Raw genomic sequence first — 17,328 nt, 5'->3', positions numbered from 1 at the left:
TACGAACCAAAAAGCTAAAATGAAATCTTCGAATATGTGCAATAAGAGTGTTACACCTATGGTTGACCCAAAGGATATGGTTTCATAGTTTAATTCAATATTTAAATTAGTACGTTGATGGTTTAATTAAATTAATAAAACCCCAAAACTTAGGGGGTGTAAGTTTGAAAATAATCCACAAATTAATTTCCAATGCCAGGTCCCAAATGCACAGCAATGGAACTTCTAACAAAGTGCTTCCCATCAGACCATATCAATGTTCCAAACACATCTGATCCATTTTTCACTTTTCCTGTGTTTTGCAATACAACCTTAAAGCCCTTCTCTTCACCCACCCTACTAAACACCAATGTGCTTGGCTCGATCGAAACCGCAACACCGGGTGACGCTTTGACCCGTGCAACATACGTTCCTGGACTTCCCACATTCTTAACTCTTCTATTCATTGTCAAGGGAGCACCAATTTTCAGCTCCCCGACCGAGATCGACGGGTAGTTGAGATCCGTGACTTTGAACGATCTAACACAGCTAAATGGCTTAGCATAGAATTTTTTGATTTGCATTGCATTGTAGCCTCGAGCACACAAGAAGTTCAAGTAGTCATTAACAGTGATATCATAAACAAGGCCAGGGTCTGCCGCATCGTTTGGATTTACTTGTCCTGCGCCATAAGCGTATGGCGTGGCCTTCAGTTTTGTTGAGTCGAGGATTGTTTGGTTGTTGTTGCCTCTTGTTTTGGCTGCAAAAGAATACGTCACTGATCTATAAAGATATATGTCAAATCATCCATTGACTCAAGAACTTAAGTTTAGCTTTAATTATACTTAATACTTTATAAATGAAAATATCACAAGGTCTAGTTTTCACTTAGTCTTGTACCAATTCTTTTTAAAACTTTAAACTTTTAATTCTAATTTTTCATTTATTACGGGCTAACAATTAGTTTTAATTAAAAGTAATATAAAGTGAAATTTTAAATTCAATTTTAATAGTCATCATGAAAATTAGTAAAACTTAGAATTCTTTTAAATCTTTTAACTTAATCAATAAATATTAACCTTAAAGAAAAAAAATGTAAAAATTTAATGAAAATTAAGGTTAAAATTACTACAAAGCCTAAAAAACGTCGACTTAAATTTAATCAGATGAAGACTTGAATGATGGTATAACCGAGAAGAAATGTTGAATATGATTAAACTTAATTAGGAAAGCAGAAGGAGGCAGCAAGAAGCATACCAGTGGTCATTATAGCAGATTTGATAGCAGCAGGGCTCCAATTAGGATGAATGGACTTAATAAGACCGGCGATACCGGCAACGTGAGGACAAGACATGGAAGTACCAGAGATAACATTAAACGGGATACGCCGTCGGTCCACAGGGGAGAACGTCGGAGCAATTCCAGTGGGATAAGAAGCCAGTATATTCACACCAGGGGCTGTAACATCAGGCTAAAACAATAACAGAGAGTAATAAATAAAAGTGTTCCAAAACGAAGAAGTAAAAAACAAAGAATTGTGAAAGAAAGCAAACCTTGAGAATGGTACTATCAATTGGGTTGGGGCCTCTAGCTGAGAAGGTAGCGATGGTTGGAGCTGGTTTGACACTCAACAATGTTTTGACACTAGTTAAATGAGCCATTGGTGTTCTGGTGGATTTGAGGTAGTTTTGGACTATTTGTGCATCGGTATTTGTAATATCGGAAGCGGGAATGAAGTGTAATTCGGGAAAAATTTCGTCTCCTTTTTCGAGATCGTTAGCTATAATGACTCCTACGGCACCAGCTCGAGAAGCTTGGAAGCCTTTGTCTACTCCATCGGTTTCCCCTACTTGACAAATCACTATCTTTCCCTTTACTTTCATTGGATCAAGCGTCCCCTTGCCGCAAAATTGACTGCAAATAGACGCATTACAAACAAATCTTAGAAAACGCTAATGAAAAAGTAATCTTTTTTACTTCATCCAAAAAAAAAAAAAACATATAGCGAAACAATGAAAAATCTAAAAAACTTACGCATGGAATTCGGTGACATTTCTGAATTTTGCATCCACTGAATTGATCAATGGAAAGAACTTCTTTGGTAACGAAGGAACTGAAGAAAGGCTTAAACCCTACCAATGGAAAAAAAAATGGCGAAATGTTAGGGGTAAAAATCGGTAAACGTTTTCTGGACAATACTTAGGTGCATGCATCTCGAGTTGAATCTTTCTTCATGTAAAAAACAAAAGTTTTCCAAGTGACAAATATTGATTATGTTGGTGCAAACCGAGATGCACCTAAGCCTAAAAGATGAGTATATATATATATACCTTAATGTGTTTCTTGTTTCCAAGCCCCACATAACTGGCGAACTCTCTGTCTATGGTGCTCGCCGCGACGGTGAATACCCAAGGGGAAATATTGGCGATGGTCATTGGGAAAGGACCGGAATTCCCACCAGAGAAGACGACCAGAATGCCTCGTTGAACAGCGAGGAAGGCGGCGATAGCAAGTGGATCGTTGAAATATTCGTCGGCTGCTCCACCAAGGGAAGTTGATAGCACGTCGACTCCATCAGCAATAGCAGCTTCGAAAGCGGCAAGAATATCGGCGTCGAAGCATTGTGAGTCAAAGAGTGGAGGCCAGCAGGCCTTGTAGGCAACGGCGCGAGCCTTGGGAGCACCCCCTTTGGCCGTGCCATTACCATGGCCAAAAACGTTGGCTCCGGTGACAAAGTTTCCGGCAGCGGTTGAGAGAGTGTGGGTTCCATGGCCGTCGTGGTCGCGTACGGTGAGTAAAGTGGCGTTGAGTTTTCCTCCGGCGGCTTCATATCCTTTGTGGAAATATCTTCCTCCAATAAGCTTTCTGGATTTTCCATCAAAATTTCAAATTTCAAGTTTTCTTTGTCTAAAAATTTCTAGGTAGGCCACTATGGATTGGCATTGTTAATTGTAAAATTTAGAGTGAAAATGAAAAAGAAAAGTTGAAAATAGATGATAAACCTATTGCAATGGAAGGTGGAGTCAGTTTGACAAATGCCTCTCCATTTTGATGGCACAGGTCCATAGCCTTCATCACTAAAGCTCTTTGATTCTGGCCAAACACCTTCACAAACACACAAATCCCAAATTTCCCAATCATCATATGATGAATATATATATAATACATAGAAACGTTATTAGATTAAGGTAAAGAGAAAAATTTAAGGCAAAAATAAAATTACCTGTATCAATGTTGGCTACGATTACATCTTCACCAAACTTTGCAGTATTCCAAATGGAATTTGAAGGAATTCCAATATCATTCTCCACTCCAAGGAAGTTCCAAGAACGCGTTGTGTGCAATTTTCTTGCCTTATTTTCAAACACTGATATCACCTTAGGGTTTCCTATATGCCAATGTTTTATATTAATTAACATCATCATCATCAACAAAAAAGATATATAAGTAAATTAAAAGAAACATTATTAATATCTCATATAAATCCTATAATAAATAAGCCTTAACTTATAAAAATAGTAAATAATATAAAGAAACAATAAACAAAAAAACTAATGATCTATATTAGCAAATATTCATATATAATTCATATTTAAATATCAAGTAATTAAGAGATAAGTTGTTTTTACTTGCTAGATTTTCAGCTTCTTTGTCATCAAGTTTGGCAGCGAAACCATTGAAACTTCTTGTATAGGAGTAGAAAATCGCTTCCTCTGCCATCGTTTTACTGTTTACACAAATGAAAGTTTAGTCATAAAACAGTAAAATCAAAATTACGTTCATGCATGCATATGAGAAACAGTAGTTGAAGTGATTTAATAAAGGTGGACGATTTGATTTGTTGTCTTTGCTATGTGATCGTGACAAAGTTGTAACGATATATAAAACAGTCACTCGCCAAACACAAAATATAGATATAATTTTGAATTTTAACGATCGGATCAAATAAGTTCAACTCTCCCAGCTTCTATTTTAAAATCTATGAGTGTCATTTCGAATGGTAAGTCGCTCTTACCTTCCAAACAAAGATCCCAACAAATCATAATGTAATGCAGTAACTTGTCGGGAATGCTCTGATAAAGAGGAAGGATCCAAAGCCGAGGAATGTTCCGAACCCAAGTAAACGATGTAAGACTGCATCGCACCACAGAAAAAGAATTAAACAATCAACACAAGAACATAGAGATTTGAACAAAAAAAACAATATGGACAATATATATAGTTAGATGGATCCTGAGCTGCATCCATTTGTAAAACACATCCATATCACACAATCAAAAGAACAATCACATGACAAATTGTAGTTGAACAATTGGATCAGTTGCATCAATATAAGTGCATGCAGCTCAACATACACAAAAACTTATCGAACCTTTTTTATGGCAATGGTGGAAGTTTGCAAAAGAGAGAAGTAGAAGAAGAACAAAAGCAACGGAGAAAGATAGGAAGCCTCCATTACTTTTGCTTGGGATTATTTCTTTTTTGTTTTTCAAAAAGGGGTTTTATTTATACAATAGAGGAAAAGTATTTGCTTAAGATTTAAGACCTAAACTTTGTTGTTCCGTTTGAACAACGCGATGGGTTTATCTTTAGAAAATACAGAAAATCAGAAGGGAAAAAATTACTGGATGAGAAATCTTTTGGTTCAATAAAATTAGACAGTTTTTGTTGAGAATGGTAAAGGATATATGAATAATTATGGTTAAGGTTATAAAAATGGAAATTTGCATAAGGTAGTTTCAATATAGAAAGTTGATTATTTTAATGTCACAATTCTAAAAATGAGAGTTCCGAAATGAAACTTGATATCGTGATATATTTATCAGGCTATTAATTTTTTTTATATGTTCATCGTAGGTTCAAAATTGATAAGATCAATAAAAGACATGAGAAAAAAGTAGTATATATATGAGAAACATATTAACTCATTAATAAAAAGTCTACATAAAATCTATTATTGGTCGATAAATTTGTAATTTATATATGTTTTCATCCATATTTTCATAAAATTGAACAACAATTTATCAATTTAGTTCTTATGATTTAAAAAATAATACAATTTTTGTTGAGACAACAAAACCTTTAAATATGTCCATGAGTGGTTTGATATATACTCTCCAATTAAGGGACATGCAAGCAATAATCAATATCATGCATGCAGTGGAGGATCAAAAATTTTATACAGGGGACAATCGGACACTATATAATAAATATACTAAAAATTTTTTAAAAAATTATTTCGACGTCTAACTGATGCTTCAAGCCTCCAATAACATTCACTACATTTATAACAATGAAGAAAAACGGATAATTTTCAGATGATTTTTTGTAATAAAAATATGTAGATTTAAAAATTGCATAAAAAAAAAAACAAAGAAGACACATTTTTCATGAAATATTGTTGAGAGTGGAAGTTTGGACCATCCACTTTATTGCATTTTTTTCTAAATATGTGTTTGATAACAAATGGGAGCTAGAAAATAAGGTAGAATTTTATCTTATGATAAGATTTTTTTGTTCTCTTTTTTAAAAATCATATTCCTTTTAGGAAATCCAATTAGAAAAATTGAATCAAATATGACAAAATTAGTCATATCAGTTATTATAGAGTTATCAGATGATAATCGAAGGGCTATTAAGCAAGAATTCAATTTAGAACCTTATGGTTTTACAATTGGGGCACAACCACTACACCAGAATAAGAATTTGGTTAAAATAAAATATTATTTAATATATATTGTAATATGATGCTTCAAAGTTAATATCAAAATACAAAAATCGAGAATGTGAGGGTTGTCCCTTGGCCCCTTAATAAATCCGTCCTTACATGCATGCCAAATGGTGGACTCACAAATTTTTTCTTAGAGAAGAGCACTATGTAATAAAAAAATGTAACCTTAAAAAAAAGTTGTAAAAAAATTATTCATAACTTTGTATATTAACTATTTTAATATATATTACAACATTGGTCTATGAATTTTCATGTCTTAGAATCGATTCACAAATCTTTAATGAAAAAAAATGTGATTACGAGGTTAACAATGACCTTGTAGTAAATACATGAACATGTAATAAAATGCTCTTGACTGGGACTTCCATTATTCTAGAAGATCTCTCAGAAGCTTTGAACTCCAAAAATGGAACGATTTGAAAACCTTCCTATTTGCTCCTGATAATAGCTGTGGGAATGATTCTCGTTTGCTTCGATAAAAAATGTCATTCATGTTGCTGAACAAAAAGATGATATCAACATCAATCTTATTATCTTCAAGAATCTATGGAAATCTTGTATATCCCCCCATAAAATGTAAGTATTTTATACAGTCTCTTTTTCGTGAATGCATAAACGTTGTAGAAAAACTTCAGAGGAGACTTCCACAATGGAACCTCAACCCAAACTGGTGCATCCTTTGTAAAATTAAATCACTCACTCTAAGGACATAAACAATATCTTCATTTCCCATGTTGTCTCAAAAGTCCTATGGGATAAGGTTGAACTTATGATACATAGGCGAAATAACAATATAACAATATAACTATTACTCTTTTAACACCATTGCACTAGTCCTTTGGTCCATTTGGCTTGAGAGGAACACTTAACAGAATTTTCAAGAACAAGAATAGATCCACTGTCGAGCTTTGGGAAGACATTCAAGCTCTCACCGGACATTGGAGTAGTAGTAGATCTAATAATCTCTTTAACAATTACACTGTTTGCCCTGTTGCAAGTCTTCAAGTTTTGGTATAATTACTTTTGGGTCCTCTTTTCGGTTTATCTTGGCCCTTTTTGCTTGTTCCTTCATTTGTATATTATATTTCTTTATCATATGAAGTGAGAATGATGAGAGTGCTAAGAAGGTGTTCATTTAGTATGTCCATTGTACTAACTAGGATGATCGTTGTATCTTTTTTCTTTTAAAAAAACTTTATCGAATATTAACCATTCTACTTAGAAAACTTTTGTTCTTAAATAAACAAGGATAATTTGTAGGTAATTCTCTTAAATTAATTTATATAATTAAAATTAGAGATATATGTTTATTTTTTTTAGGACGATGCCCCTATAGTCTCCATCACGAAAACCTTTATTTTCTTCTTTAAGAATTAGGAAGCACCCAAGATCAACATAATAATTCTAGATAGGTTTGTTGAAAAATGAAATATAAACTTGATTTTGGACTAACAATACTTGAGTCTATCCTTGATAAAAGTTCAATTTCTAGAAAGTATTAATAAGTACAATATTATAGAGAAATCAATTGTAAGGAGATATTTAGAGAAAACGGAAGAAATATCTAAAAAATAGGAGGAATGAGTGTATAATTGTAAAGAATATTCTAGAGAGTCATCTGTTACGCACCAGATGAAGGATGTGTTACAAAATCCTAATAATACATTTAGGGGTGCTAACTAGAAAAAACTTATCTTGTAACTGTGAAATTAATTAATTAAATATATATCAAGTAATACAAAAGGGGGAGTTGTCCAAAAATAGCAAACTTGACAAAATATTTATAAGTTATAATAAAATTTCATATTCTACTAATAACAAAGTGATAGTATCCTTCTATTAGTGAAATTGATAATCTGTGATAGATGATATCATTGACTATCATTAATAGAATCTAAAATTTTTATTAAAGTTATAAATATTTTAATTTATTTTGCTATTTTAAAAATTGATCAAAGCTAAAAATAAGAAAAAGTGAATGGTTTACGTTGAAAAAAATGTCTATGACAATAAAAAAGTTGTCGCTGATTTTTTTGTCTTCTATACTCTGTTGGACTAACAACTTGAAAAATTATTTTTTTTGAAAAAGATACGATGGGTCAGTAGGTCCATCGGGACATCTCCACTGTGGACACCTCCTTAATGCCCTCATCATTCTCGCTTCATAAACAATAGAAGATTAGTATAAGAAGGAGGGAATGCAAAAAGGACTAGAGAGAAGCCCATGTGACCCGAAGGCCCGCAAAAAAATCCGTTAAAAAACATTGAGATATAAAGCTATGCTACTAGATTTGTAGTTTCTGAAAAGAGAAGAGTGACGGGTCCAAAAACCGGTTAGAGCTTGGATATCTTCCCACAACACAGATAGCGATCTTTCTTCATCATTGAAATTCCTCTTATTTCTTTTTTATTATTGTGTTTTATCCTTTTAAAAATAAAAAATAAAAAAAGGTCTACTCAAATAAGCATAATTAAACCTAAAGTTTGGAGATTATATAATAAAAATGAAATGAAATGAAATAATTAAAGTTTCATCACATCATCCCAATTTCATTGCAATTGGACTTCTAACAAAATGCTTTCCATCTGACCAAATTAATGTCCCAAACATATACCCTTCACGTAGTTGCCCTTTTCCTATGTATCTAAATACAACCCTTGAAACCCTTCTCTTCACCCACATTATTAAATTTCAATGTATTCGGCTCAACCGTAGCCGCAACTCCCTTAGCCATTCACGTGTGCCACATACGTTCCTGGGCTTCCCACATTTTTAACTCTTCTATTGATCGTCACCCCAGAATTGATCGTCAACTTCGGTATTGAGGTTGATGGGTAGTTGAGATCTGTGATTGTGAATGATTTGGCGCAAACAAATGGTTTGTTAGAGAATTTCTTGAGTTGGGTGTGGTTGTAGCCCCAAGCACATAAGAAGTTCAAGTAGTCATTAATAATCGTATCGTAAACTAGACCGGGGCCAATTGCATTGTTAGGATTGACGTGTCCTGCACCATAATCAAATGGGGTTGCTCGATTTACTTTGGTAAAGCCCAATATTGGATGCATTGTGTTGTCTCTTGTGTTAGCTACAAAGAGAGAATCAAACTTGAATGAATTAGAGTAGGAAAAGTACAAAATTGGAAATTATATATGTCTCTTTAGTCTCATGATATTTCTCATCTAATACTGAGTATCTAATATTCACAGGGTGCTTTTGGCCCGCTGAGTGAAATTAGGAAGTTTGTGTTTTAAGATGGATTAGTCTTTTGATAAATGTGAAATGTAGAAACATGCATGGGAAAGGTGAAGTCGTGAAATTAAATGAAATGATCAATCTGTAGTCATGATAGCAGATTTGATAGCGGCAGGACTCCATGTGGGATAAAGGGTCTTAAGAAGGCCAGCAACACCTGAGATGTGTGGGCAAGGCCATAGAAGTTCCAGATTGAACATTAAAAGGAACTCGGCGCGTATCGAATGGAGATTTGGTTGCCGTTACATCTTCCGTGAATGATGCAAGTATACTCCCTCCTGGTGCAGTTATATCAAGCTACAAAAACAAAATAGAATGATTTGAGAACTCACGTGAGTTTGAGATGATCACTTTGAAACAAAGAATACATTTGTTTTTTTTGATAAATATACGTTGGGTCACAAGTACATCAGGACGTCTATACTAAAAAATGCATTTGTTAAGTAGTTTAATTTAGTTACCTTCATCATGGAGTCTGTGATGGGATTAGGGCCTCTCGATGAGAAAACATAGAAGTAGTGCATGGGTTTAATTACCTTATAAAAGCTCATGGGTTTAATTACTACAATTTAAAGCCTAGGGTTTTCCCAAACGAAAAAGTAGTGCATGCCATTGATGATATGAATTGATGCATTTACCAAATTTTAATCTCTCCCTAATCCCAATTACAAAAAAAGTAACTTTTCATTACTCAACACCCTTTTTCTAAGGCTCAAACCAGAGAATATACAAAAGATAATAATATAACTAGGATTTAGTAGACCTTAAGCTTGAATGATTCTAATTGGGACAAACTTGAAACTAAAGATATAGGTTTCTTTTTTGACCGTGCTTGAAAAACTATATATTCCTTGAACTTAATTTTGGGACGTTGGAAAACTGTAACTTCTAATATTTTATCAAAATCCCACCACAAGGGATGCACAAAGATGGACATGTTATCAATAATTAAGGGATCAAGTAGCACAAGAGGTAAAAGCTAAGTTAGCATTGATCACCACCAAAAAAAATTACTAGTGATAGAAGCATATACCACTAATAGATGTAAACAATGGATTTAAGTGGGAAACACAATATAGTAGTTCTAGAGATTTTTTAAAATTAATTTTGCTTCATCTACATATTATTTTAATTTTGCTAGATTTACCATATTTTTTTTCACATTTTTTTCTTTTGTGCAAGGACCCAACAACAACAATAATATAGCAAGTAAATTAGTAATGGACGAATCCTCTAACAAATTAAAATATTTATTGATCGTATCAAAAGTATTTGTATTATATTATACTAGAATGATGAAATAACCGATCATCATCCCAAATTCACTACAATAGGACTTCTAACATTATGCTTCCCATCTGACCATATCAATGTCCCAAACACATAGCCTTTATCTTGTTCATTTCCTTTGTATTCAAATACAACCTTGAAAGCCTTCTCTTCACCCACACTATTAAACTGCAACGTACTCGGCTCGACCGTAACTAAGATCTTTGAGGACGCATTCACACGTGCTACGTATGTTCCTGGGGTTCCCACATTCTTAACTCTTCTATTGACCGTTACTGGAGCCCCAAATTGCAACTTTGGGATCGAGATTGATGGGTAGTTGAGATCGGTCAATGTGAACGATTTTGCGCAGACAAATGGTTTGTTATAGAAATTCTTGAAAGTGAGGGAGTTGTAGCCACGTGCACATAAGAAGTTCAAGTAATCGTCGATGGTTGTGTCGTAAACGAGGCCGGGGTCCATTGCACTATTGGGATGGACATGTCCTGCACCATAATCAAATGGGGTTGCCTTGGGCTTGACGTTGTCTGATATTGTACGCATCGTATTGTCTCTTGTTTTGGCTGTAAAACAAAATCAAATGTGGGAATTAATGAATTAGACAAAGGGACGAACAAATAGGAGAGACATTTTAGTTACTTTAATTTTGAGTTCGAGCTTATAATATTAAACAATCACCAAAAAAAAAAAAAACATATACATCAGTGGCAGATCTAGGGAAATTTTGTTGATCTCTTTATAATCCAATAAAAATAATCTGAAAAAAAAAATGTAAGGATTGAAGCTAAAACCTTGGTTCAGAAGAAGTTGGATGACAATTTCACCACGATTTTTTTATGTATAAATTATATAAAGATCAGCATAAAATTGAGGGGTTTGAGCCTATTTCCTAATATTCGTTGGTGGTTACGTGCCTAAAATGTTCTTTCAAAAATTAAGTCAAAATAAAGCGAATCACCCATGTTGTTAGTACTAGAAAAAAATTAAAGAAATGTTTAGGAATTCAAATAATTATCCTATTTTGATCCTTTAAATTCTTAAAATACAAAAAAATTGAGTCCTTGAACTTTATACGAACACAAAAATAGATTATATAGTTTTTCAAGCTTGGATACGTTTAATATGAACTTACCTGTAGTCATGATGGCAGATTTGATAGCTGCTGGACTCCATGTGGGATAAAGAGTCTTGAGAAGACCAACAACACCTGAGATGTGTGGGCAAGACATGGAAGTGCCCGATTCAACGTTGAAGGGCACCCGACGCGTATCGAATGGAAATGTCGTGGCAGTTACATCTGTTGTGACCGATGCAAGTATACTCATTCCCGGTCCTGTTATATCAGGCTAGATATGAAAAATATATTGATTTGAGTTAGAACGCATAATAACATTTGTTAAACTTGCATTGAGTGAGTTAAAAATTTAGAAACCAACCTTGAGCATGGCCTCAGTGATGGGATTAGGGCCTCTTGATGAGAAGTCAGCCATGACAGGTGACGGTTTAATTCCTAGCTGAGTCTGTACAGGTGTTATGTGAGCAACGGGTGTTCTGGTTTCATTTTAGAGAAGTGGATAAATAATTAAGATAATTTTGTCACATAGATATATAAAGGAAAGCAAAAGTGAAAGAAAAATAGATGGAGAAATGTTACTTGGTGGAGTTAATATATTGAGCAACAGCAAGTCCATCGGTGTAGCTAAGATGAGTGGCAGGAAGTATATGGGCATCAGCCGTAGTGCCTGATCCACCGTTCTTGCCATTCACTAAAATCATACCAACACCACCAGCTTGAAGAACAACAAAACCTTTCTCAACTCTTGCATTTTCTCCTCGAAGACAAACTATAATCTTCCCTTTTGCCTTTGTTGGATCAAGCGATCCCTTGTGGCAAAGTTGCCTTTTCAAACAAATTGTCAAAATTAAAGGTTATGTTAATTCAAAGTTATGCATCTACGTTCTTTTTTAATAATTTGAATTTCTCTGTTTTATGTTTCCAGTTTGTAATTCCATGTATTTGGTAGATAGTTTAAATAAGAAACTAGAGAATAAAAGGGATCAGTAGGTGCATCCACATGGCTCAACTAGTTGGCACGTATCCTCAACACCCTCATTTGAAAAATAAATTTAAAATTTACTTTTGAACGTGGCTACCAAACACAGGTCTGAAAAATGAAATACAAATTTGTTGTTTTCATTGAATTTTTTGTTAAATTTTTGTTTTTGAATTTTGTACCAAACAAATCCTAAATTATGCATGATACGTTCACAAAAGTGGAGGTAATACTTACGCAAGGATTTCGGACGCATTGGCAGCTTTTGCATCTACAGCATTTATCAAAGGGTAGAATTTACCACCAGCCAATGCACTCGATGAAATACTTGAACCCTGGAATGTGTAAAGTTTGAGGTTAACTAAAGCAAATGACTACATACAAAAGTTTATGAATATTTTATGATGAGAGATTATGGTTATGTAAAATATCACCAAAGTTATTATACTACATACTAATGTGACATGTATTCTAGAAATAGATTAGCTCGGGTTGATATACACTTAAATATTTTTTTCAAACTATGAAGAGTAATTAAAATTTATGAGCCATAAGAGTTTGAGGGGTATGATTACCTTATAATGCTTCTTGTTTCCAAGGGAAGCATAACTTGTGAAATCTCGATCGATGGAGCTAGCTGCGACAGTGAACATCCAAGGAGATATATTGGATACAGTTCCAGGACCCGGACCATCATTTCCAGCAGAGCAAACCACGACAATTCCTTGTTGAACAGCATGGAATGCCCCTATGGACATGGAATCATAAGCAAACTCTTCAGGTTTAGAACCAAGAGAGACTGAGAGAACATCGACACCATCACTAATGGCGGCTTCAAAACCGGCTAAGATATCAGCATCGTAACAGCCACCACCAGAAGTCGCAGGCCAGCAAACCTTGTAGGCAGCAACACGAGCTTTCGGGGAACCTCCTTTTGCAGTGCCATTGCCATAGCCAAAGACATTGGCTCCGGGGACAAAGTTGCCTCCGGCTGTGGATAAAGTGTGTGAACCATGGCCTTGTTTATCTCTTGCTGTGTTGAAGCTAATGTTGAGAGGACCGCTTGCCATTGCAAATCCTTTGTTGAAATATCTTGCTCCAATCAACTTCCTGTATTTTTTTCACACCAAATATATATTTTGATCAATAAAATTTATGAGAGAAATAACATTAGGGTGTTTTGGCTTTTAGTTTGTATTTGGCTTGTTTTTCAATATAACTCATGTACTTTCAAGTAAAGGGAGAGAACTGTGGAAGAAAAAAATGTTGGGGAGTAATTTAAATAGAGAATATAAAAGAGGGATCATGTCATGCATGTAAGAAAATTATAATAATCTATAGTCATTTAACTTGAAAGGAAATTAAAGTAGAAAGAAACCTATTGCAACGAAAGTTGGCGCCACCTTCACAAGCTCCCCTCCACCTTGAAGGAACAGGGCCATAGCCTGCATCGTTGAAGCTCTTCGACTCTGGCCAAACACCTTCATTCAAATAATCTCACAAAATTACTTCCTCACATTTACAACTACTATAAGCTCTTCGATTCTCGTTAGAAATTAGTTTTGAGATGGAAGACAAAAGAAAATAAAAGGGTTCAAGGAGATAAAGAAGAAAGAGAACAGACCTGTGTCAAGGTTGCCTATAATTGTATCTTCACCAAACCTTCCAGCATTCCAAATGGAGTTTGAAGGAATTCCTTCATCACTTTCCACTCCAAGAAAATGCCACGATCGTGTTGTATGCAATTTTCTTTCCTTGTTTTCAAAAACCGACACCACCTTTGGATTCTCTATTATTATATTTCGTAAAACGTTGATCAAAATTTCCAGAGATTAGTACGTACACAAAATGTTAAGTCACTTATTAACCTTAAGTTGTTAAAACTTAAGATGCAACTATCCATAATAATTATTAATTATTAATTGTTCGAGGGGATGCAATAATATTTAGAGAGGTTTAATTTCAAGGAAAGATCCGTTACGTTGAACCACTTGCGCCCATCACACAATTACTTAAGACCGGTTTGATAACGTTTTTGATGTACTATAGTTTCTCATTTTTTATAATATCTTTGAAAGAAAAAAAAAACAAAAATTACAAATTAATGCTATTTCTTTTAAAATCTAAGAATCAATGAAAAAGTTAACAATCCCATTTAATTTTTCAAAATTTAAAAAGAAATAAAGAAAAGAAAAAAAGAGAGAGAAATAAGCAAGAACTCTTACTTGCAAGATCCTTGGCTTGTTTCTCATCAAGAGTAGCAGCAAAACCATTAATGTATTTATTGTAAGAATACTTAATTGCATCCTTGGCTGCCAATTTGCTACATATGACCCAAAAGAAAAAATAACAATAATCCCTAAAATAAGTACTAGAGAAAATCAAATTAATTAATTATCAAACTTAGCAATGATTTTTTTTTAAGAAATAATAATTATAAAGACATTGCTGTACCTTCCCACAACTGATCCTAATAAATCATATTGTGACTCGGTTGCGACTTCGATATCATAGTTTGTAGGGTTTGATCCGACCGAGGGTGCTCCCAAATAAACAATGTAGGACTACACCCAAACAAAAGAAATCATAAACAAAAAAACGAGAAGTTATACAACATCGTATTCCATGACTAAAAGATTGTCATAAACACATTATTTACTCTTGTTTTTTTCCTTCTCGTTTTTAGTTTTTGAATCGATTGTCAAGAAAATGACATTCTTTTATTCTTGTGTGAGGAAAAGAAATTAATACTTACCTTTTTGGTAGGAAGGGCAGATGTTCGAAGGAAAAAGAAAAACAAAAGTAATGGAGAAATAATATAAGAGAAATATTTCATTTTTATTTTTGTTTTGAACTTCTAAATGATTGTAATTATTTTCTCATTTTCATTGGAGTTCTTATAGTGTAGACAGTTGAAACGAAAACCATTATTGTCTTAATCGTTTTAATCGTAAATTAAGGTCATCCATTAAATTAATACATAAGTTGTGTTAGACTATTGTTATGAGTATTGTACAAGTATAGGTTCAAACGAAGCACCAAAATATATTTTCGTATCTTTTTCTTTCCCTAATTTAATTTTGAATGAAAATAATCAATCAATAACTTAATTTTGATATAAATTTGTTTGGTATTATTGTTCTATTTTTTACAATTTCTTTTATAAACAAAAGGGTTTGGTAATTGTTCTTCATGTTTTTTAATTCTCATTTGTTGAAAAATTTTCTCAAAATAATTTTGCAAAAAACTAAATCAAGTTTTTTTTTTTCGATTTATGTTTCATACAATTACCAAAAAAGTTGTTTGATTATTTTATCCAAAACAAATGCAGTTTATATTTAATTTTAAAAACTTATTTTTATGTTAACCTTTTCCATTTTGGAAAAAAAACAAAGAAAACAGTAGCATATAGGTATAACAAAGAAGAAGCTAAACAAATCAAGTTTCTTTGTCAAATATTAAATGATCCAAATTACTTCCCTAAAAAAATTGAAACTAAACTATCTAAGCAGTATCTATTCTATCAAAAAGTGCTAATGAAATGATGTTTCATAGTAATGTATATTATTTCAAATCTGATCTTAATGTTAAAAATGGGTAAAACGAATTTTGTTTTATCTTTTGCTATATTAGTAGATGAGTTTATGATTTTGCTAAAGAACCCTTGAATATTATTCTCACATTATCAATTGGCATTTCATGTTTAATGATGTAATAGATCGAAAAAAAAAAAGTCATTTATCATCAAGTTTTTTTCTTTAGTTTGATTTTCTCTTTTAGATAATCTCTCACACTCTCTCTCTTTTTCTATCCTCTTCTTCAAAATTTTCCACTAGTACATTTATTGTTAGTTTTTGTCAAACATTATAAATGATTTTAATTCAAGTTTCGACTGATCATTGAACGTCTGTAATGACATCGTCTTCAATGTTGGTGGTTTTGTATACCGATCCAAAGTTTGTCTGACATTAAATATATGTTCTTATGACTGTCAATACCAATCATCGTTTATTTATTGAAATTCTTAAAAAGTTACTATTCACATTTGTTAGTCTTGACTGTAATTAACCTCAATGGCACGAGAAGAAGTTGATGTCTCAAATCTGCACAGAAGTGGAATGAACCATGAACTGGAAGAGTAGTGCACCAACATTTGAGCTGCTATCAACTAGAACGAAGTTGCACACAGTTTTGGAGAACGGAGAATGATAGAGATGGTGATCTGAACAAAGATGGTGGGGTGTCGAACGAAAGTGAGAGCAAAAACGGAAGATGGTGAAAAAGAAATACAATTGCTGAATTTTTGGATGCTCTTTCATTCTTTAACTCTGCTTGACTGTATTCTTCCTCCATGTAAAAGAAATACAATTACTAAATGCTCGATTGCTTAGAGCAGAGTATGACCAACACGTAATGTTTTCTTACAACTTTAGGTATTAAATTGTTACATTATTTGGTTCATTCACTTGTTCATTGTTTGGAAGAAAGTGTTTTAGATCCATTAGAGCATGTGAAAGATTAAAATCACTCACTTGTAGATTGTTTGGTAGGAAGTTTTGTGGGATGATCCATTGTGGGATGATTAGGTGAATTGTTTTAGATCTACAAACTTTTTGTTTTTGTTTACTTGTGAATTGATTTGCTTTGGAAATGTTCTTACTCGTATTATAAAATAAGAATTTGTTTTTTTTATTAGGTTTGGAAGAATCCATTGGACCAGTTGAAGTCATATTGGAGCAATTGATTGATATAAGACTTTTTGTATGATTGGTATAGCAAAATTTTAGTTTTAATGTACTTATTTTAGGCTTGTTGGTAGCAAAAGATGTTATTGTTTATATTATTTTTGTATGTAAACTACCATTTACCAAAAAATGGCTATTAGTCAATCCTATTGTATGAATATTACACGGTGTATGATAACGTATATATACTAAAGTGTTGATTCTTTGTTTTCATATGGGTGTGATGTATTAGAACACAACTTTGGGATTGAACTAGTTAGTGTAATAACAGAGCGG

At 33.3% G+C, this 17,328-nt stretch overlaps 1 protein-coding gene across 1 annotated transcript; it reads right to left on the bottom strand.

The window, feature by feature from the left end:
* Positions 1 to 16,660, bottom strand: LOC101212014. Its single transcript, XM_031882859.1, has 21 exons — positions 16,598 to 16,660; positions 16,377 to 16,475; positions 14,762 to 14,871; positions 14,533 to 14,630; positions 13,932 to 14,096; positions 13,686 to 13,788; positions 12,883 to 13,417; positions 12,545 to 12,642; positions 11,908 to 12,153; positions 11,690 to 11,804; positions 11,386 to 11,599; positions 10,278 to 10,816; positions 3,995 to 4,113; positions 3,609 to 3,706; positions 3,203 to 3,367; positions 2,982 to 3,084; positions 2,310 to 2,844; positions 2,014 to 2,111; positions 1,533 to 1,893; positions 1,237 to 1,450; positions 1 to 739 (listed from the first exon to the last, which is right to left on the bottom strand). The coding sequence occupies exons 1-21, from the start codon at positions 16,658 to 16,660 to the stop codon at positions 183 to 185; spliced, it is 4,635 nt and encodes a 1,544-aa protein (XP_031738719.1). The 3' UTR covers positions 1 to 182.
* Positions 16,661 to 17,328: the final 668 nt, after the last annotated feature.

The sequence above is a fragment of the Cucumis sativus genome, chromosome 3 (genome assembly GCF_000004075.3).
Source record: "Cucumis sativus cultivar 9930 chromosome 3, Cucumber_9930_V3, whole genome shotgun sequence".
In the NCBI taxonomy this organism is placed as follows: domain Eukaryota; kingdom Viridiplantae; phylum Streptophyta; class Magnoliopsida; order Cucurbitales; family Cucurbitaceae; genus Cucumis; species Cucumis sativus.
The sequence above is the reverse complement of the archived record's forward strand: the minus strand, read 5'-3'. Positions and strand labels throughout refer to the sequence as shown.

What these genes read in the sequence shown, in the direction of transcription:
- LOC101212014 (XM_031882859.1), bottom strand. Translation starts at nt 16,660, where the DNA reads ATGGAGGAAGAATACAGTCAAGCAGAGTTAAAGAATGAAAGAGCATCC. An exon ending in CATCCAAAAATTCAGCAATT is followed by an intron (nt 16,476 to 16,597) that starts GTATTTCTTTTT and finishes ACTTCGTTCTAG; the next exon opens with TTGATAGCAGCTCAAATGTT. An exon ending in ATCTGCTATAATGACCACTG is followed by an intron (nt 740 to 1,236) that starts GTATGCTTCTTG and finishes ATTCTTTTGCAG; the next exon opens with CCAAAACAAGAGGCAACAAC.